Below are 23,082 nucleotides of genomic sequence, written 5' to 3'. Positions count from 1 at the left end.
AAAGATATTTCAAACACAAACAACAAAAAGACCCCACTTTGTTCCCCACAGTGTGGGCTAGACACTTAACCAGCACGTCAACAAACAAATCATACGGCATTTGTTTCATTTAGAACGTGACAACAAGTAATAGTTACAGCAGGACAACTAGTCGGTTTACGACGCATCCCTGAGCATCCAACAGTTCCTTGTCAAAAAGAACATTGCTGTGCTGGAGTAACCTTCCCTATACACCTGACCTCGCTCCATTTGATTTTTTTGCACTTTCCTGAGCACAAAGGGGTGATTTAAGAGACGCCTTTTGAAGATGTGTAAACAATCAAGATGACCACAGTGATGGAGCTACGGAAGATCCCGTAATTTTTTTCTTCTTCTAGTACTGGCTGTAGATGTGGTGCAAAACAGCATTAGACTGCACGGGGTGACTTGGAATTTGAAATATCTTTTCTGACGCCAGTGCTGGAACTTCACTGGTACACCTTGTATCACTTATTTTCTAAGTGTGGAACGCATACCACACAGGCTCCCTCTAGTGGTAGAATCACTTACTAGCTCAGTTGTATTTCATATTCCAAGTCAAATACATTTGGATTCAAACAAGATTTGGTTTGAACTTTTATTGAGGTGTTTTTTTATTAACTTCTATGTATTTTAACAAAATCACTTTTAAACAGTGTTTCATGTTTAAAATGTAATATTAGAATGGCTTACAATATACAGTAAAAACATCTTAGGAAAAATGTATTTTCATTGAACACTAAGGCATATCCCGCTGCTCTATTTTACCATTGATTATGGTGGTACTTGGGTAGCCAAGTATTTTTTTTTTTTGAATGGTAAATGGTATAAAAAGTTTGAGAACCACTGAATCAGATTCATTCACAGTTGAACATTTTGTTCCAGTTTGATTGTTGTGGGGTGCACAACGTGTCAGACTGGGGAGTTAATGTACCTGATTCCTGTTGCCTTCAAGACTGCGCTGGTTCACAAGACCGACAGTACAGACCAATGGTACAGTTACCATTTGACGAGTTCAGCATAAGACTCCTCTTTTTCTTCCAAGTTCAGTTCAAATAGTGTGCTTTGGGTTTTCAGGGTTGTTTGGACAAGATGAGGAGCTGGTTTGAAGACAATTTTCTAAGCGCTGGGATTTCTGTAATTGTCCTCTGCATTATTGAGGTAAATTATCTATATAGTATCTACCACAATATTATTATGATTATATCTATCTATCTATCTATCTATCTATCTATCTATCTATCTAATGCGTATGTACAATGTACATCATTTTACTGGACATTTCATTTTCATTTCCAATTAGAACATCCTCAGGACTCCTTAAAACGGGGCTAAATGCAGTACTGTACATGTTTCAGACTATTTGAAAATTTATTAATACCGTACCGTACGTGTTTAGGACAATTTGACAATTCATGAAGGGTCAATACTGTTCCTAATATGAGAATTTTGTAGAAATTGTATGTTAAAAATGTGCCATCCAGCTGGTTCAAGCTGAACAGTAAGTTTGTGTGACAGAAGCTAACTGACTTAAATTTGAGGGAGGAGAAGCATTTTATGAAAAGAAAACAGCAGAAATATTAAACCCCTTTGGACTAACAATAGCTTAAGCATGACTAAAATTTTCAGCAAGGATGATCACATTGTTTTTTTGTTTTTGTTGACAGGTCTTAGGGATGTGTTTTGCAATGACACTCTTCTGCCACATCAGCAGGTCTGGCCTGGGCTACAAGTTTTAAAAGTGTTCTCCTTTAAGCATCTCAAATGTTGTTTAGTTGTATCCTTTAAAATGCCAATTACTCAGCTGACCAAGACTGTTCTTTAATGACATTCTTTTTTAAATTTCTTCGCTTGGAATTTACCCAGTTTAAATCAATTTCATATTTCGACGTATGTACGTGAAATAAACCTTCCGTTTGTCTCCGAACCAAAATGATTGGAATTTGTCGCTGAAAGCTGTTTCTATCAGTCAGGAATACAATGAATCTTTTCTTTAGACTACGTATATTAAGGACAGCCACATTTCCCCGGTTTTCTTGAAATAAAGTGTGACTTAGGATTTCAGCTATGAACCCATGGGTTTGCTTAAGACAAGTTGTAAGTAGGGTTCCAATCACACTGCAAACAGCCTTCAAGTCGTGTTTGTCATGTGCCTGCGTCACCCGCCACCACCTTACCGGTAATCTTTCAATGACGTCAGTTGTTTAAAGATCCGCCCACGTTAATAAACGCTCCTTAAATCCCGAGAGCCCAGCTTTGACTTTAGCCCATCCGGATCTCCAGCACTCCATAGCTCCTTTCCCTTCAAACGAATAAGTCTGCATTGTGCCACAATTGGTTGTCCTGGCCTGTCTGGAGCAGTGTTGCCCTCAGAAATTGTTGCATTCCCATAGTTTTAGTATGTCCAACTAGGTTTCCGATAGTGACTGCTGTGACATTAGTTTTTGGGACAATTTAACTTCCACACTACTTGACCCATCCCAAGCTTTATCGCAAGGCCAGTCTGTTTCGCCCATGGAGCCTTGAAATTGGTCTCCTGTAACGAGATCGCAATATGTAAACAAACTAAAGAAAAACAGGAATAAAAGGAAACACAGATAAGTTTATTTATTGTAAGAATAAACCCTAAAAAACAACTAAGATTTAAGACACGTTAAACAATTTTGTTTTCTTTGAAACCATCACACAAAGATAGAAACAAGTAAAATTTCTGTAGTTAAAAAACAATGAAAACAAAACATAACTGTACACAGCAGAAAATACCATTTATTGCAAACTGAACACCCCTGGCACCCAAGGAACTGAAGACAAGTATTGCAATTAACCTACAAATATGAAATCTATTTGGATACAACCCTCGTTTTCCCCTCCACTATTGTTTTCCTCTTTGAATATGGACCTGAAATAGTCCTCGACTGAATTGAAAAAAGATTCATAGAAATGTCAAATTTCATAGAAAACCAAAAAAGACAGTTAAGATATTGCTCATTTTGCATTGTGGACATTTTCGAAAGCAGCCATTTACAATCTTGCCATTGCTGAAAGACAACCTAAACATTATTACAGTATTTTAAAGTGATGCCATTAAAATAATCAAGTGTTAAGTCACAGATAATGTCAGGTTTACTTGGTGCTCAAAACATTTGCAAGCAAATGAGACAGATTTTAAATAGTAAAAGCAACCAGTACCAATCGCCTTCAATAGCATTCCTGTTTGTTTAGGTTGCAAAGACTGATCGACATCACGTGTATACACTGGCTAAATTGTTTGTACCCTTCCATTTAGGAAACAAAGACCCACAATTGTCAATTATAAACCTTAGTGAAACTAATAAATGAAAACCCAGCATTACTTTTTGGGGTTAAAGAGGTTTTTTCTTTTTTTTTTTTTAAACAAGGTTCTATTCAATATACAGTAATTTATGTACATATACACATATAGTGCACATATACGCGAGTTATACACACACACACACGCGCGCACACTTTTTTACATTATATATATATATATATATATATATATATATATATAAAAATGCACATACTGTATAATTTTTTATAATACAGTATATACAAATATAGCTTCATGTACATATATATTTTATAAGAAATTAATGAAAGGTACAGTGTTCTTTTCATTAGTATGGTCTTGGAAATAATTTTGTTTTCCTGCAAGGGTACCAACAATGTAGCCTACGTGTGTTCACTTCACCTAAAAAGCTGCAAGCACAACACCACATCAGCATAAAATAAAAAGTGTCTCCAAATCCTGGTTCACAAATACCCATCTTAAACCACATCAAATGTCATTTCCCAACCATGACTGCCCCTGAATACATGGAACGAGTAAGAACAAAGGGTACCCAGCCCCTGACTGCAATGTTGTAGTTCCAAATGTCTGCTCTAACGTAATCCCATTGTGCTTAAAGAAACACCTCTCTTACAATATGACAAAGCTGAGTGTTTCTACATACATGCCAAACCCAATTCACAAAGTTTATAGGTCAATGTCATTATAAAACAATTAGGCATTGGTATCTATGTTGTCTTAAGCTATGAAACTACGATAAAAGTATAGAATTCAAGCCTAGAGCCATTGACAAACCAATCACCATAAAAAATGCTCTGTTCATCCTATTTTCACATTGTCCTGCAAGAAGAGGCAGTTTGTACATATTGTCACAAGAGAAAAAAAAAAGGGGAAACTAAAGTGCAAGCTCCTTGACTACACTCCACCATGCTTTAGTTCATAGGTGTCAAACCCTCAACCTGGGGGCTGTCATGTGCATTTAACTTCATGTTTCTTGTTAGAATTTCTACCAAAGTTGAGAATTGTCTTCACTTTCAATAAAACCCGAGAAATTGTAAGCATATTTTTATCACGCTTTTTCGTTATTGGCCATGTTGTACACAGTATATGTAATATGATGAGGCAATTATACATTTATATATGGTTTCAGAGTCATAATGGCCCTCTGCGGTGAAACCATAACTACAATAATGGTCCTCGACAAAATTGAGCTTGATACCTGTGCGTTAGTTTCTGATATGACCTCTCTATGTCATTGGTACAGTATATAGTATATGTCACAACACAAGTCAGACTTTTGAGTTTGCTATGCTCACACTCAGGAGAATAAACCAAACATAAAACGGCATCAAAAATAAAGTCGGCAGTGGGGGGGGCTCATCGAGAGAAGTTGAGGACTGAATCTATACGAAACGACAATGCCAGAGCATGCTATGTAAAAGGGAAACCACAAAGTATACTGAAATTATCTAAAATCGCCTAACGACATATTTCCATTGCCGTTCCATTCCCCTCCATATTGGATGCCCAGTTTCCCCACCCTTTAACCCCCTTGCAATAGTGACGAGGTGCTCGGTATGTATTTTTTAAGATAATGGCTATATATGGCTCAGTTAATTAATTTTGACGATAATTCAGAGGAGATTGTCCCACCCTGGTTTCATATTTTGAATGAAATACCACGTTCATCATGCACATCCGCGGAGCATCGAAATTGTGTGCCTGTGCCATGATCAAATACAGTGGAGCCTCGGTTTTCGAACACAATCCGTTCCAGAGGGCTGTTCGAGAAGTGAATCGTTCGAATTCCCATTTTCCCATTACAAATAATGGAAAAACATTTAATCCGTTCCAAACCAAAAAAAACCCGCCTTTTTTAAGCATTTTTTCATATGCGCATTTTTGTCCGATCGCGCAACTGCAGCGCACCGCCGAACGAGTCTTGATGTACTGTCCAAAATTTAAGTGGACATCAGTGCGCAGGGAGCTTAATTTTGTCCGATCGCGCAACTGCAGCGCACCGCCGAACGCGCAACCGTAGCGCGCCACCGACCGCGCAACTGCACCGCGCTGGTCGCATTATTGTGACAGAGCGGTCGCTAAAGTTTAGAAAATATTTTTAAAGTCCTAATGTACTTTCCAAAATTTAAGTGGACCTCAGTGCGCAGGGAGCTTAATTTGGTCCGATTGCACAACCGCAGCGCGCCGGGCGCTCAGTGTCGCATTGCTTTAGGAGCGTCTTTGTGTTTTAGGATGGCTTTACTGCTCCCACTTGCTTCCTTTGGAGGCATGATTAGAGTTGATGCAATCCTCAGAGTAACAAGAACGTAATAACGAATGGAGTCAGTTGGCATGCGGATCCTCTCGGCTTATCTCGCGAGGTTCGACAACCGAATTTCGTCCGACATCCGAAGCAAAGAAATCTCAAATTTTTTGTTCCAATACCGATTTGTTCGAGAACCGGGACGTTCGAAAACCGAGGCTCCACTGTACACTAAAATGGCATTACATCAACTGCGCTGCAAAACAGACCTTCTTTAAGCTGGTCTATAATGTAATCTACTTTTCAAGTCTACAATAGACTTGTGTTGGCAAGAAAATCAAGTTAAACCCATTTTTACACCTAGCGCAGAGTTGCCAGTGTGCCAAAATAGGCCCCAGATGTTGGTTACTCTGCCAAATTGACACAAATGAAGAGTCATCAGTATCAACAAAAAATGACATGTTTTAAAAAAAGACAACTAAATGGAAATGGAATGGAAAACGCTATTAAAGAAGCCCTTTCAGTGGCAATAAATGAAAACATTCTATGTCCACGAGTGGCAGATGCTGTGCTGAAAAGGAGAAACAGCTCTTGACATGTTTCAAGAGAAAAGGTACTCAACTCGTAACAGTTATTTGGATAATTTATCAATGACTGTATTAATGTATACTTACACAATCGGTTTAAATTTAAGCGATTTCAGTGATTACTTGATAACCATTAACAAGATTTAACTTCAGCAACATTCACCGCACTACTGTTTTCCAGGCTGCTAATCAAAAAGTTTTCGTGTGAAGGCTTTTTAAAAGTCTGCATAGCGCTCACATATTCAATAGCTCAAGGCATCTTGTTTAGGGCTTCTCCATCTGTCTATTTATAGTGGTTTGGGGTTGTAAATTAATAAATTGCATGTAAAATTGTGTAAATAATTATTTGCAAAGTAATTGAAGAAACTCAGTTATGTACACTGGGGCAACAATAAAATGCATGTAATCTGTAAATATTTCTTGGCAAAGTAATGGACGAGAAACTCAGTTATGTACAGTGGGGTAAAAAGTATGAAATCACTGAGTGCAATTTCTCCCACTTAAAATGATGAGAGTTATGTAATTTTCATCATAGGTAAACTTGAACTGTGACAGACAGATTGTGAAACTGAAAATTCCTGGAAATTGCATTTTAGGAATTTCAAAGAAATTGTGGAAAAAAGTATTTCGTCGATAACAGACACATAAGTGCTGATTTGGAGCTCCATGCAAAATAACATCTCCGTGGAATCAAAATGATCATGAAAACGTGGAGCAAAAATCCCAGAAGTACAATGGGGAATGACCTACAGAGAGCTGGGATCGAAGTAACAAGGGTTAGCAACATGAACCCTGACAGGGAATCAAATCCTGCAGTGCCAGACGTGTTTTCCTTTTTAAGCCAGTTCATGTCCAGGCCTACCTGAAGTTTGCAAAACGGACGTTTTTGGCACACACTCAGCTCATGGTGTTTGAAGGAAGAAGAATGCTGAGTTGCATCCCAAGAACACCATACCTACTGTAAAGCACAGGTGTGTGCTTGGGGGCTCTTTTTTTGCAAAGGGGACAGGGAATTGAAAGCCTGTGTTGCTCAGTGACAGCCCCAAAACATCACTGCTCTAAAATAGACCTGCATGGAGGAATGAGCCAAAATATCACCGTAATTGACATGTAAATACTTTCAAAATCTTAAAATGTCATTTCCAGGATTTTTTTTTTCCCACCTTCTGTCTCTCACAGTTTAAGTGTACCTATAGTATAGTAACTGTTACAGAACTCTCTCATCATTTAAAGTGCACAGTCTGTGATAGACTAAATACTTTCGTGCTCCACTGTAGATTTACTAGAGCGTAAAAACTTTTTTACGTGATTGTTAAAAGGGCAATAGAATCACCGATTTTGATGTCATATGATTGTGAATTCTTGGTTATGTTCAAAGTGATCCTTCCAAGATCGGGCCATGTATGAGACGACGACGATGCTGCAGTGTTTGTTTGCCATGAAACGATGGACACCCCAGTAAGTTACAGTGTCGAATGCCCATTTGAAATATAATGTACAGCAAAACAAACTTGACATTCTGTTGAGGAAAAAGCTAATGAATGGCCCTCTGAAGGAGCAGGTCTTTGTCATTAGAAGAACTCAAACTGGAACGAAACACCTAAAGATTATTCCTGCAGTGTGTTATTGAGTGCTGGAGCTCCAAGGCTCTGAAAAAGTTAGTGATGAAGTTCCGCAACAAAAGCAGCTGAAGCCTCTCAGAGGCACTGGAATGCTGTGGTTTTAGAAAGGGAAACAACCTTTCTGCCTAGTGATGTTGAAATCTTAGAGTGGCATCAGCCTAGTGGTGTGGAATAGAAGAGGGTTCAGGTCCTCAGCATGAACGGCCCGATGGAGAGAGGGCTCAGAACGACTGCGCTCAATTTTTGGCAGCAGATCCTGTACCTGCTCGATGGCTACCAAGATCTGATAAGAGAAAATAAAAGAAAATGTAAAATCAACTTCATAATGTATAAAAATGACATTAAAAACAATTACATTTGGCAAAAATAAGTTGATCATTTTGGCAAGAATATGTCAAAACAAAGATGATTCATATCATGAACACGTATCAATCGAGAATCTTTTTCAAAATTCTTTGCTTCCTAGATACTTGCTGTGTTGAACATTAGCATTGCAGAGAAGAACACACTTAGAATCCACACACTTTTATATAATACAAAACTAAATTTACATTTCAATTTTTACAGCCAGTTGAAGCGTTATTACTTCAGAGGAAAACACAGACTTGTTACCTGTGGAAACAAGAGCCTCTCATCCCGTTTGAACTTCAGGCAGTCAATGATAAGCCTTTTCATTGATTTGGGTGAGGTACTGTAGAGCTTACTGAGGTCTGGGGACAAGTAACCACGTCCCACCATAAAGATTATCTGGAAGAAGAGAAGGGTTGGAGGAATCACTACATCATTACCGGAATTCTAACGTGCTGAATGGAGAATCATGAACAAGAATTAAGTCTTTGTTGTGTTTTAAATGTTTTAGTCTTAGGTTAATGTTGTCAATGTACACTCTTTGTCATTTAAGTAAACTACTTTTTTTCTGCTTTGCTTCTGAATGTCGTCAGTTGTTAGTGTATTTCAATATTTTTAGGTGCTATGTGTGTGTGCTTGTGTGTATAACTATATTGATATATTCATAAGCTGCCTTGGTATTTGTTACGGCAAATGTAACAAATCCACCATTCATTAGACTTTGGCTCAAAAGATTTTGAATGGTTCAAATAAAGCATTATTTAACCTGATCTCTGTTGTTGATATTGGAGTATGGTAGAGTCCCTGACATCAGCTCAAACAGTACTACTCCATAGCCATATACATCAGACTGGAATGTATATGGGTTGCTGTCCTGCATGCGGATCACCTCAGGGGCCTTGGAACACATGGAACAGAAACAAAAGTGTCATGCCGTGTATAGGTAATTTCTGTCATCATAAGTGTTTCTGGAATGACCTTATAACAAAATTACCATCCAAAGAATTGATCCACTGGGCTGTTCAACTTGTTGAGAGCCGGTCCACCGTGACTTCACTGTTGCAAGACCGAAGTCACCAATCTTAACAGTCCAACCCTCATGGAGGAAAATGTCTGGAATACAATCTCAGGAAAAATGTGACTAAAAATGTGCAACCAGCATTGGTTTTTAAGTTGGTTCGAGAAAACAATTCCAATGAAGTTGATTAATCATTCTCTGTACTAAGTGGACAACTAATTTTTACATAGGGATTTTCATAACAATATGCAAAATGGACAAAGTAGGATTGCGGTCAGCATTTGGAATACAAAGTAAGACAATGGCCACTTGTCATCAGGCAACTGGAATCACATTGAAGATTACCAGTATGGTTCTTGCTTGAGTAAAAATTATTACAGGGCAAGAAAAGGATACTGTTTGATTTCAGGTCGCGATGAATAATGTTCTTCGCATGAAGATAACTACAAGGAAAAATAAAATCATCATTAATTTTACATGGATAAGATATCAAGCACAAAAGTGGAAATTTGCTGCATAACTGCAATATTAAAAAGCCTTAGTATTTGCAGAGGTCAACTTTTATACGTACAAAGGCACCACCCTCTACATTGTAGTACATTTCACACATGTCACGTGTAGAAAACAGTCAAATCTTCAAGCAAACAGTATTGGTACAACTGAATGTGGAAAAGTCTTACTCCATGCCCTGTGCTGTTTGTCTGGCCACGTCAATCCGCCTCATCGTGTCAAATTTGGTTTCAGAGACATGCAGATGGCGGTACAGGCTGCTGCCTTCACACCACTGTGTGATTATGGCAAAATTGGGCTTCGTCATATAGCCCATGAACAACAGAATGTTGACATGGCGGGTTTTCCTGAAGAAATGGAAAATCATATTAACATTAAAAAAAAGCAATCTCCCATTAATCACTTAGTGATTGTCGCTTTGTAATTTGCATAATTTCTCAGAGTACGAACATTATTTTTAAGGTTGGCTCTACAAACCAATTGCAATGAAGTTGGGATGTTGTTCAACATATAAAAACACAAAACAATGATTTGCAAATCATGTTTAACCTGTATTTAATATACCACAAAGACAAGCTATTTAATGCTCAAATTGATACACATGGTTGTTGTTAATTGAGCAAATAATGATTATCTCGGAATTTTAGGGCTGCAAGACATTCCAAAAAAGCTGGGACACCCTTTTCTTTTAACATTGAATACAACTGAGGACACAATTGATGAAGGTGGTGAAATTCATTTCCATTTTCACTTGATGTATAGCTTCAGCTGTTCATCATTCCGGGGTCTCAGTATTCGCATTTTATGCATCATAATGCGCCACGCATTTTCAATGGGGGACAAGTCTGGAATGCAGGCAGGCCAGTCTGGTACTTTTCAGCAATCCATTGTGTCTTCATAAATGTGTAAGCCACTCATGCTATTGTCACTGACATAGCCCAACACCATCACACATGTTGGCATTTGAACTACTACTATCCGGATGGTTCTGCTCCTCTTTGGTCCAAAGGACAAGACGTCTACAATTTCCAAAAACATTTTAAAATGTGGCCTTGTCAGACCACTGTACACTTTTCCGCTTTGCCTCAGTCGATCCTAGATGAGTTTGTGCCCGGAGAAGCACAAGGGTGAACCAGAAGGGTGTTTCTGGGTGATGCAGATAAATGACTTCTGGTTTACATAGAGATTTAAGTTGCACTGATGGATGTAGCGCCAAACTGTATTTACTAATATTGGTTTTCTGAAGTGTTTCTGAGCCCATGTTGGGTTATCTTTTACACAATGATGGCGGTCTTTATTGCAGTGCCACCTGAAAGATTGGTTTCCAGCCTTACCGCTTACATGCAGTGATTTCTCCAGATTCTCTGAACCTTTCAATGACATTATGGACCGTAGATGATAAAATCCCTAAATTCCATACATCAAGGATCATTGTCCTTAAAGTGTTTGAATATTTTCTCACGTACTTGTTTTCAAAAAGGTGAAACAACTTACCGTAAGACCTGCATTTCATTTTTAAAAGCCTGTAACTGTTCAGGTGTTGGCTCTGTGACTTTAAGGATCTTGATCGCAACATCCCCATGCCACTTTCCCTTGAATACAGTTCCAAAGGAGCCAGCTCCTATTCTCTTCTGGACAGTGACTTCCCGGGAGTGGACCTCCCAGTAGTAACTTGAGTCCCTGTAGCCACCTCGATGCTAAAACACATTCAATTTGCCAAATAAATGTGTAAATGACCACTTGTGTCTCAGAAAAGATCCACTGACAAAGAGTACTGGAAAAATTACATACTACTTTCTTTTTGTCATCCGAGGAGGAGGGCTTTCGTTCTTTGTGCTCTGAAGGTGACTTGGGTGGTCTTCTCCCTGGGGAACCTAAAGAGGGCGGGCTAGTGGATGGCTTTGGTGATGGCTCAGGACCTGCAGATATAAAAGGCAGGCCGTTAACTTTTCAAAACCAACATGCAGAATAAACCAAAAAGCCACACCTAAAATTGTTGATTAAAAAAAAAACTAAAGCATACCTATTGTGTTGTTAAACTTCACTGCGTCCTAAAAGGATTGAAGGGAAAAAAACAGTTCATTAAATGGATTGCATGGAATTTTACATTAAGACCAATTGTTCTCAACCTTTGTCAACTACGTACCTATAAAATAATTTTTTTCCAGTCAAGTATACCCTAACATTTCCTTTGTTTGAGTACTGTGCCATCAGTAGGTGATTTATTTAAAATTGGAACTCTGTTTGTATTTGTGTCTCTAGACCTATTTGAGTAAGACATAACTATTAAAAAAAAGGAGATAGTAATTAACATTGCGTAAAAAAGTAACTTAAAAAAAAAAAAAAAAGGGGGGAAATAGTAATTAACAATTACAAATAAAGACTTGTGCACATAAACATAATTGTTGACATAGTGTCCTCTTTGGGGATTATAGTACAGATGTGTTCTCAAAGAGAAACCATTAACTTTATTTTAAATAAAAGTAGAAACTGAAAAATGTTATTAAAAACAAACATAAGTAAACAAATTTAGAAATCTCATGTACCCCCTAAAGAGGCTTCACGTACCCCATTTGAAAACCACTGATTTAGACTACCGTATTTTCCGCACTATTAGGCGCACCGGATTATAAGGCGCACCTTCAATGAACGGCCCATTTTAAAACTTTGTCCATATATAAGGCGCACCGGATTATAAGGCGCATAAAATAGAAGCTATACTGCAACAAACTGAGGTTGACTAGGGTTGCGGTATGCATCCACTAGCCAATAACCAACGAGCCCTCTGTAAACAATCGCGTTTCTCAAACGATCTCCTATAAAATGATCGGAACTGACTAAAGTTCGATCTAACGCATTGGTACTACTTACCTATGTTTCCCTTCCATATCGATCCGTAGATTTACTCGAAACATTAACAGAGCAGCCTATTTTGACATGAAATAGCCTGGTACGTATAGCAGCTATCGTTATAGCATTAGCCATCCGCAAAGTCCCATGAGCTTCAGCTCGCAATCTCCCATGAGCCTCAGCAAAGTGTAAACAATCGCGTTTCTCAAACGATCTCCTATAAAATGATCGGAACTGACTAAAGTTCGATCTAACGCATTGGTACTACTTACCTATGTTTCCCTTCCATATCGACCCGTAGATTTACTCGAAACATTAACAGAGCAGCCTATTTTGACATGAAATAGCCTGGTACATATAGCAGCTATCGTTATAGCATTAGCCATCCGCAAAGTCCCATGAGCCTCAGCTCGCAATCTCCCATGAGCCTCAGCAAAGTGTAAACAATCGCGTTTCTCAAACGATCTCCTATAAAATGATCGGAACTGACTAAAGTTCGATCTAACACTACTTACCTATGTTTCCCTTCCATATCAATCCGTAAATTTACTCGAAACCTTAACGGAGCAGCCTATTTTTAAATGAAATAGCCTCGCGGGTACAACAGCTATTCGGTGACGCCCCCTGACTACAGTTGCCGTAATGTTGGGAAGCGATGCGACCTTGTAATTTACCGTATTTTCCGCCCTAAAAGGCGCACCGGGTTATAAGGCGCACCTTCAATGAACGGCCCATTTTAAAACTTTGTCCATATATAAGGCGCACCGGATTATAAGGCGCATAAAATAGAAGCTATACTGCATCAAACTGAGGTTGACTAGGGTTGCGGTATGCATCCACTAGCCAATAACCAACGAGCCCTCTGTAAACAATCGCGTTTCTCAAACGATCTCCTATAAAATGATCGGAACTGACTAAAGTTCGATCTAACGCATTGGTACTACTTACCTATGTTTCCCTTCCATATCGATCCGTAGATTTACTCGAAACATTAACAGAGCAGCCTATTTTGACATGAAATAGCCTCGCGGGTACAACAGCTATTCGGTGACGCCCCCTGACTACAGTTGCCGTAATGCTGGGAAGCGATGCGACCTTGTAATTTACTAGTCGTACTAAAACGTACTGAAACATTTTGGCAGAGCACTGTGTACAACCAGTATGGATCAACAAATTCATCAGTTGATCCATATATAAGGCGCACTGGCCTATAAGGCGCACTGTCGGCTTTTGAGAAAATTTTAGGTTTTTAGGTGCGCCTTTTAGGGCGGAAAATACGGTACTAGTCGTACTAAAACGTACTGAAACATTTTGGCAGAGCACTGTGTACAACCAGTATGGATCAACAAATTCATCAATTGATCCATATATAAGGCGCACTGGACTATAAGGCGCACTGTCGGCTTTTGAGAAAATTTTAGGTTTTTAGGTGCGCCTTATAGTCCGGAAAATACGGTAGTCCAATTATTTTCAGTTGGGGGAATCCCACGTTAGGAAATAACATCAAACAATGTGTGCCACAATTACCCGCACGGTTAATTATAACAACTACAACATCAAATCATCAGATTCCTACAGGCTTTTTTTCAGGACACCCTTATAACGCTTTACATTGATTGGATGCATTATTCATGTGCTCACAAATTTACACTCTGGCGGTGGTACACTATATATGTAGCCACGGCTGTCCTGAGGCCGGCTGACAAAAGCAAGGCTGCCACTGTGTGCCGAGAGCCTCTCCAACCACCACCAAACATTCGCACACGGCCATACACCAGTGTGAGTAGCACTGGAGGCAAGGTGGGTGAAGTGTCTTGCTCAAGGACACTACAACACTTGACTCAGACAGAGCGGGATTCCAGGGGCTGACTCTATGGCTACTGAAAATCCCTGCATGCATGCACTTTTTTTCTGTAGTAAGGACGTGAATCATTATCGCTCCCCATAGTTTGTTGAATGGGTGTCTTAACTACCGGGTTAAATTTGTGTTTCACATTGTGGATATAAAATCATGACTGTGATGTATGTGCAATACAGTAAAACCCCCGGCTAGTGCAGTTCGACACCATGCTAAGGCTAATGCAAACATTACAAAGCGTTTCACCATGGTGTAGTGTCTTTGTGGTGGCAAGAGTCACCTATTCTAGAAGAGATTAGTTGTTTCTCAGTTCTGACTATTGTCAGTTGTGATCTCGTGATCAGAGCTCACAAGTACGTGTTGCCACCACCGTACTCTGCCTTCCTGAGTTCCAGCTACAAAGAGATGTCTGCCATGCAGTGGTGAACAATACTATTATACTTCGGGACTAAAGTGGTAGAGAAAGCACATTTATAATATTCAAAAATTAACTCCAAGTGGGGGTGTGGGCCACAAATTGCCCATTCCTGGACAAGAAATTACATCTGAATTATTTCAAAATTACAGAACAAAAGAAGATCGCGCATTGGGCAAATGACACTTGCCTCTATAATGCTGGCAACAGCAGGGCTCACTGTGCTGACCATATGAACATTGGGTGTCGAGGTAGAACGATGCCTTTGCAGAGACTGGCCATCTCCACTAGGGATGGGGAAGTGAAAGGCTGATGTTGGGGACAAGAGGTCCAGCCTGAAAGGGCAAGCAAAAAGTCAAACCGTGCATCATAATATCTGTTAAGGTGAACTTTTTAAAACACATTTAGAACTAGTTTGGTCTGCAAGCTTACCCAGCAGGCTCCGGTGTTAAGGCTATATTACTCTGTGATGGGGAATTTTCTGGCAATAGTATCTGAGGATACTCATCCGTGCAGGGACTTGGATCACACCCGTCCAAGCACAAGTAGAAAAGGATGAGACAAAAAGACAATAACATTAAACAAGGGTGTGTTCTAACAGGTTAAGACTTAACTCTGTCAATATGCTCAAGTGGATTATTTCATTGAAATATTTAATTAGTCACTTATTGCTTTAAAAGCAGTGTTGCTTCTCAGCTAGTGATATGCCGATGTGATCATCCAATTGTAAATAAGGACCGATTACGAAGTTCCATTTGGAAAATGTCACACTTATCCGGAAGCGATACCAATTGTCATCAGTGACGTGTGAGCGACTCATCTAACAAGCTACTTTGAACACACGTGTTTTTGCTTTCTATGTCAAATTAATCAATACTGTGCTCAGAAATGAAATTTCTTACAGGGATGAGAATGGCAAATGTGAAAAAACACTGAAAAGTGGCCGGGGGTACCTTTGTGTTTTTTTGTTTCTATGTTCTCTTTAATGTTCCTAGTGCCGCGACCTCCATAGCTGATCATATCTTGACAGAGAATACACAAAACCTTCCCCGGGACATCTACTTTACGGATATGTTCCGTCAGGCACGTGGTTACGAACTGTGTTCCGAGTTGTACGATGACGCTGCTCTCGAGCCATGCCCATCTGAAGCAGTTCTTGATCCCGTTCGACTTGTCTATTTCCCTCGTCTTTTTTCTCCCAAACTTTCGCCATGCTGGCGAAAACTTTTGCTGAGTAGGCCCTAGATCTATCTAACTAAATAACTAGTCTACAAGTGATGAAAACCCAATCGCAAATTCACATTGTGCCAAAAGATGCCGTTGTGGCGGGCGGGCGAATGCTCGCGAGTCGCCGAGGCTAACGTTACCCGCTTCCCTACTTATGTATAAAAAAAATAAAATTCTCGACAATTCACGAAAATGATACTTTCGACGGAAAAAAACACCGACATCCGCGGATCCGCGGAAAATTCTTATCCCTGTTCTTAGCAATTTTCTTCTTGATTTCTTTTGACCTTTCAATTTTACAGATAGAAGTGGTGTTTCAGGAGTGTCTCAAACTAAAATATTGTCAATAAACATAATAAAAATAAAATAATGAATATAAAAAACAGAAGATTCCAAAGACATATCATTTGGCTTTTTCCGAATTGTTTAAAGGTATAGTAAGCCTATTGTAAGTAAACTTGAAGACTGAAGAAAGTGATGAAAATCTTTAAAACATCCTCTCATTAACCTGGCATTTAGCAAAAAATGTAGTAATGCTAATTGATCTTTGAGTTCATGTGAGAGTAGGTGATTGGGGGGGATCGGGGGGGTTATGTAGTATATGTAAATTTCTGATTTCAAATGTAATTACCCTGAAAGAGCCATCAAACCCACACACTGCAACAAAACTTTGCTAATAACCAAAGTATCATTCGTTTATCGTTTAATGCTTTTTGAACCGTGATTCAACTCACCGCTGTTTGCTTACTGTGTCCATGTCCACACAAACGGTAGGTACCTTACTACTGCAGTGCTGGTGAAATTTGTATCCACATGTCTGACACCTGAAGCCATTAAATAAAAACTTGTGGCAAAAATCACAGTAAGCCAGCTTGAAGAAAGTTTTCCGTACCTGTGCAGATAAAAATTTCATTATTCGTGCAGCAACGGAACATTTAAGTTTGGGGGGGGGGGGGGGGGGGGGGGGAGCATGGTAAATTTACAGTATATGCAAAGAAAGCAGGCTTGTCGACTACTCACAAAGTTGTGCATGGTCAAGGGAATATCATCCAGGACCTCAACTAATAGCTCTTCTCCAACCAAAGGAGTAATGTCCGTCTCCCAATCTGTCAGCCTTTTACGACTGGAAAGTAAATTAAAAGTCAACAGCAAAAAACATATATATTTTGAATAATTATTATGACAAGATGGAATCTGCTCTCCATTTATTTTTAATCTGTATGTTGATAAATTTTCTATCAGAACACCTGTAATACTGGTGTATGTTAAGTTAAAGTCCCAATGATTGTCACACACACATCTGGGTGTGGTGAAATTTGTCCTCTGCATTTAACCCATCCCCATGTGATTTTAATCCATCCCCTGGGGGAGAGGGGAGCAGTGAGCAGCAGCGGTGCCGCGCTCGGGAATCATTTGGTGATCTAACCCCCCAATTCCAACCCTTAATGCTGAGTGCCAAGCAGGGAGGCAATGGGTCCCATTTTTATAGTCTTTGGTATGACCCGGCCGGGGTTTGAACCCACAAGCTTCCAGTCTCAGGGCGGACACTCTACCACTAGGCCACTGAGCTGTATGATTGGCAATACTTTGGTGAATCATATGTTTGGGGAGTGTGAATGACTTTTTGGTCCAGCAGCTTCTTAATGTCTGCTCTGAGTATGGTATTCATTGGCATGAAATTCAATGCAGATAAGATTCTAGTTTGCTTCACAAATTTGGTGAATGAACAGATGGAGTGGAGGTGACTTTATTCAGAGGCCATTGCACACCACAATATACTGCCTCACCTGTGATCAAATTACACCATATTGAGCCTGTAAAAACTCCAAGATGCTTATAATGATATAGTGATTTGGAAGCACTGGTATACTTGACTCTTCTGAGTGTCATTGCCTTTTTTTTTTTTTAAAAGATATTAGTATTTAATTTTTTGTATTGTCTTTTTTTATCTGGACCACTGAATCCGTAAATAAAGTTTCTTGATATTATGAACATGTACAGGAAGTGAGTTACGAATAGTATGTATTTCAAAGTACAATTTTAGGCCATCTTCACACATTTACAGGAGTCATACATCTGCACCCTTCTCCTAAACAGTGAACCCGAGTGACTTGAAACTTGGGTTGTCCCATCTCAACAACAAAAAAACAAAAAGGGAAAAATATTTTACATTTTCTACATACTATACGATGGGGCGGGGCATCAAACTTTGAGTTTCATAATTCCTTCTTAACGATGCATTCTGGGTTATAGATCTGCACCAATTGGGAGGCCCACGACATACAAAAAGGTATTTTGGAGCCATATGCTAAACCTCACAAGATGTCCACCATTTTGAATTTACTTTCATAGAGGGCATATCGCACCGGTGTCAAACTCAAGGCCCGGGGGCCAGATACGGCCCGCCACATCATTTTATGTGGCCCGCGAAGACAAATTGTGCCTCAAATTCGTGTCATTACTAGAATTGAAAATTGTCTTCACCTTTAAGAATTTTTTTTTTTTGAAATATTTGACCAGTTTTTACTCGTCTGATTTTAAAACAAGTTATTTGTCAGTTTGTTTTGTAGCTTTTACTGTATATAATATGAGGTGCTCATACATTTACCGTAATTTACGGACTATAAGTCGCGTTTTTTTTCATAGTTTGGGTGGGGGGCGACCTATAATGAGGAGCGACTTACGTGAACTTTTTCAAAAATGTCCCCCCCCCAAAAAAGTGAAACCGCGATAAACGAACCGCGATGTAGCAAGGGATTACTGTAATTTGAATTTCAAGTGACATCAGCAGCGCGGCGCGGCGGTTGTTTACAAAAAGGACAAAGATTGATCACGGGATGATGAAGATGACGAAGGGCCCCACGTACTACCGGCATCATTAGCGACTTTGTTTCTAAGTGACACGGAGGACGAAGAGTTTGAAGGATTTAGAGTGACACTGAAGGTTTGAAAAACTATTATGGCTTTTACGCACGCCCGGTCCTACTCTACGGAGCTCTCTTTCACCTCCGTGGATAGAAGTCGGGGGCCGGCGCTCGCCCGGGTGGCTGTCCGGGGACGGTGGATGGGGCTCGGTCATGGCTTTTACGCACGCCCGGTCCTATTCTATGGATCTCTCTTCCACCTCCGTGGCTAGAAGTCCACGCCGCCACACGCCTGGAAGTTTGTTTTGTTAAATAAAGAGCCGTTTACCAAACCCACGTCTTTCCTTGTACTTTGTGGAATAACGACGAGGCTGACGTCAGGGCGCACGCGCGGGCGTTGTTGACAAAGGACGAGGAATTTGATCGATGGATTTAATGATTTAGAGTGCACAGATGGTTTGATAATATTATTGCTTATATAATAGTTATTTGATATCTAATTTATATATCGTTATATGGGCCTGTGGAATATTTTGAAGTGCAAGCACCGTCAGCGGCGCGCACCCATTGTTGACAAAGGACGATCGATGGATTTAATGAATTGGAGTGACACAGATGGTTTTATAAACGTGTTATTTATGTTTTTTTTTTTTTTTTTAAATAACTCTGAACGTTACGTCAGGCCCGTTCTCAGCTCTTCGTTTGTGTTTATGTCACGTTAGCATACCTATCGTTTAGCCTGTTGTTGCTCGTTCATGTCTGTTCTTGGTGTTGGATTTTGTCGAATAAATTTCCCCCCAAAATGCGACTTAATACTCCGGAGCGACTTGTGTTTTTTTTCACGTTATTGTGCATTTTATGGCTAATGCAACCTATATTCCGGAGCGACTTTTAGTCAGAAAATTACGGTATTTGGGTTGACAGTCATAATTGCCCTCCGAAAGAAGCTATGACTACAATGCGGCCCGTGAAAAAGATGAGTTTGACACCCCTGGCATATCGTAATGAACTCCTCCAAGAGAATTTGTCTTCAAACTTTGTATGTTTCACCTGAAGACAAGTTATTGAAATCTTTTTATTTGCCTGCATGCTGCTGTCGTAGTGATGCGGTGTATACAAAGAAAAACTGCTGCTTTTGAGGTTCTAAACTTGGGCAAAAACTTGAGACTTCACACATTGGATTTGGCATAACAGAGTCATTGAGCTATTTCCAAAAATATTCTCTACAGCACCACCTGCAGATTTTTAACAAAGCATTATCGGTGGAAGGTGAACATTGACCAACAAAAATATATTTTATTCATATGCTAATCCTAAAAGAAAGAAATGTTTACATCATTTTGGGATTTTGCTAAATTTTGGCCTTTTATAGAGATCATATTTCAGCGAACTCCGCCCGGAGATTTTATCGGACAGTCTTCAAACTTTGGGTCGTTGATCTGGTTAAGATGTGAAGTTATTGAAAGCTTTTTATTTCGTCGCATGCTGTTGCTGTGGCAATGCACTTTTTATAAAGAAATATTATGTCACTTTTGAATGTACAAACCTAGGGGGAAAGACAAACTTTGCACAAACACACACATCAGGCCTGGCATAAGAATCAATACTTTTGAACTTTTTTGTGAGAAAAAAAAAGGTTGTATAGCGCCCCCTATACATTTTTAATGACGCATCCCCGGGCCTACGTTTTACCAAAATCTTTGAAAATTGATAGACTTATGCTAAGAGGCTAAGACCTACCTAAAAGTATTTTGGAATGATGCTGGTTTTTTAGGATCAAAACCTGGTACCGAATAAAATTGGCTTCTGAACTTTTGTCTAAAAAAAAATAATCTTTTGATTTGAAACCCAAATTTCTTCAGCACACAAGAAAAATAAACCTTGCCATTCCAATACTTTAAGAAAGAACTGTATTTCAGACCACCACAGTTTTCTAGCCCATCTTGCTTTTGTTACGATAACTTGAGCAGGACAAAATGCAAGCTTACCCTTCGAGAAGGCGGAATACAGCACAGCAGTCTTGGCTTAAGCCTCTCACTTTAAGTGCTTTATCTAGACTCTCATACACCGTCTGTCCTTGGCGAACATTCACCTGCAAAAAGGAGACCGCTGTTCAACAACATTGTCAATGTCACATTCAAACGCCATGTTAAAAACAAGTATTTTAATATTTTATGTGATAAATGTCAGCTTTTGATTGAAAGTGTTTTCAAATGATTTATGAATTGATGTCCTCATTACACACACAAACTACCATTCACATTCAAATTCTCAACTAATGACGAGTAGGGTTCAATTAATCTAACATGCATGTTTCTGGAATGTGGAAGGAAAAGGAAGCCAGAGTACTTACTCAAGTGTGGGGAGAACATGAAAAAATCCACACAAGAGGGCATTTGCCCAGATTTGAACCCAATACCTCTGAGCTATGAGGCAATGACAATATCACCGCTTATAGAGCGCTTATATGCATTATATTTTAAAACTAACAAATGTATTAAAGTGAGATAGATCTGAATTATAAATCAGAAAACGGGAGGATTATGAAAAGCACCATCTGCCAGACCAAATGGTTAGTTTCACACTCACTGACCAAGTGAGAAATATGTGAACGTTTGTGAGAGTAATCACACTTAAAATCAGCAATACCAGCTATGGACTTTCACGAAGCCACACACAGCAATCAATCTAGTTGCAGCGTTTTAGTAGCTGTATAAAAATAAAGAGCAGCATCAAATCACTTGTCTCACCACAGTCCTCTGCTTGTTAGGGAGGAAGACTCGGATGGTACCCCCACCTCTGGGGACATCCTCCGGACTAGTTTCTCCTGAAGAGGAGTAGGAGGAGGTGGAGGACATGATGAATGGTAGCTAGAGGGGAATGCTATTCTTGACAGTTGACACCAAAGCCTCAGATGAGAGTCATGCAACCTGCAACAAAATTATCACGCTTCATTTGTGAGCATGTTAAACAGAGCAAAGAAGCCGAGCTTGTTGTTGAACACAGGCATTTCAACTGAGTGCCTTTTCCAATGGGCAGGACTTTGTATGGTGGGAATAACAGTACATATGCATTTGACACAAGGAGGATGACTATTGGCTGAATAAACAAATGATGGTGCTGTATTTTGACAGATGGCATGAAGCGCTACTTGGTCTAACATTAACTTGGCAAGCCAGAAGATCCCCACAGCAATTATATATACTTTGAACGCTCATAACTAAAATCACAGACCGTGCAACATTCAGTTGAGTAATCGTGAATGAATTTAAACGAGTTATACATGCCATTACTCGCGGAAAGTCGAAGCTGCAAAAGTCACAGATGAGTGATGCTAATGCTATGCAACGTTAGCCACTTAGCTTAGCGTGGGATTTGTCTACTGTAGGTGACATTTGGAGTTGTGGAAAGCCTTGTCTCTCTGCACTGTGCCACTTATGCGACTTTAAAACTGCCTTGCCAAATAGTTTTGCAAGTAAAGGCAACTACAGCGTACTGACAATGTCATTCTGGCATATCCAAGTGTTAACCGAACTTGAACAAGCAATTGTGCTCTGGTTAAGCTGTGCCCGTAGGTGAAGAGATTATGTAGCTCCAAAGTGGCTAGCGTACTTTTTAGCTATTCGTCGCCAGCCCAGTTGAAAACGTTGGCAAACTTCAGTGGTTTAACTACTGCGTCGGCTCCAGAGCTGTTGCTGGTCCTTTCTCAGCTTCGTCAGCGGCGACTCGTTACAATACATCGCCATCTAAAACGTAACACGACAGAGTTGTGCGGTTTTGCGTTTACTTCTAAAGCTAGCAGATAATTCGAACATCGCTAAATATATTATTTAAATCTAGATACAAATTCAAACTCTTACCTGTGGCAGCCATCTTGAACTCTCTCAATCTCAAGTCGAATCTGTCAAGAACTTCGGGGAAAGCGGAAAACCTCGGAAATGCTCTTTTTTCATTGGCCACTTCCTGTATCTGCCTTCTTTCATTGGACGCCGCCAGTTGGACATAGCAGAGATGGGCGTTCACTAACCTCACTGTCATGTAAATGAAGTCTACAACAGTAGTGTCGAGCCGCAATCCGATCGCTTTCAAAACTACAGCGACACTCACCTATAGAGGCTTTGCAGCTGACGTCATCAAGCTACCCACATTAGCTTGGCGGCCATCATGGCGGTCAACTTTTCAGTGCCGGTCA

The 23,082-nt window shown here is 39.7% G+C and overlaps 2 protein-coding genes across 3 annotated transcripts in view; one reads left to right on the top strand and one right to left on the bottom strand.

Annotated features, from left to right (window-relative positions):
* Positions 1-1,951, top strand: part of LOC119127146 (leukocyte surface antigen CD53-like) — a 4,609-nt gene extending 2,658 nt beyond the window's left edge. The window contains exons 6-8 of the mRNA XM_037258895.1: positions 904-1,011; positions 1,096-1,179; positions 1,686-1,951. Coding sequence (XP_037114790.1) covers positions 904-1,011; positions 1,096-1,179; positions 1,686-1,757 — 264 coding nt within the window. The 3' untranslated portion in view covers positions 1,758-1,951. The remainder of the gene's footprint in view (positions 1-903; positions 1,012-1,095; positions 1,180-1,685) is intronic.
* Positions 1,952-6,222: 4,271 nt separating this feature from the next.
* Positions 6,223-22,863, bottom strand: araf (A-Raf proto-oncogene, serine/threonine kinase). 2 transcript variants are annotated; one of them, XM_037258868.1, is made up of 17 exons: positions 22,751-22,850; positions 22,503-22,636; positions 21,641-21,820; positions 20,879-20,982; positions 17,047-17,149; positions 16,761-16,918; positions 15,232-15,318; positions 14,990-15,134; positions 11,700-11,727; positions 11,468-11,595; positions 11,171-11,373; positions 9,847-10,023; positions 9,563-9,609; positions 9,143-9,261; positions 8,915-9,046; positions 8,413-8,547; positions 6,223-8,083 (listed from the first exon to the last, which is right to left on the bottom strand). In XM_037258868.1, exons 3-17 carry the CDS (start codon positions 21,746-21,748, stop codon positions 7,943-7,945), a joined length of 1,815 nt encoding a protein of 604 aa, XP_037114763.1. In that variant the 5' UTR covers positions 21,749-21,820; positions 22,503-22,636; positions 22,751-22,850; the 3' UTR covers positions 6,223-7,942. The 2 variants fall into 2 exon arrangements, with proteins under 2 accessions (XP_037114763.1, XP_037114764.1); XM_037258869.1 differs by lacking the exon at positions 22,503-22,636 and having other exon boundaries at positions 22,751-22,863.
* Between the last annotated feature and the right edge of the window lie 219 nt (positions 22,864-23,082).

This window comes from Syngnathus acus, chromosome 9 (genome assembly GCF_901709675.1).
Source record: "Syngnathus acus chromosome 9, fSynAcu1.2, whole genome shotgun sequence".
In the NCBI taxonomy this organism is placed as follows: Eukaryota; Metazoa; Chordata; class Actinopteri; order Syngnathiformes; family Syngnathidae; genus Syngnathus; species Syngnathus acus.
Note: the sequence above shows the minus strand (reverse complement) of the source record. Positions and strands in the feature narration are given on the sequence as shown.

Coding starts and splice junctions, on each gene's coding strand:
- araf (XM_037258869.1), bottom strand. CDS start 21,748: ATGTCCTCCACCTCCTCCTACTCCTCTTCAGGAGAAACTAGTCCGGAG. Junction 20,983..21,640: donor CTAACAAGCAGAGGACTGTG/GTGAGACAAGTG, acceptor TCCTTTTTGCAG/GTGAATGTTCGCCAAGGACA. Junction 11,728..14,989: donor CTGTTGCCAGCATTATAGAG/GCAAGTGTCATT, acceptor CAATCCTTTTAG/GACGCAGTGAAGTTTAACAA.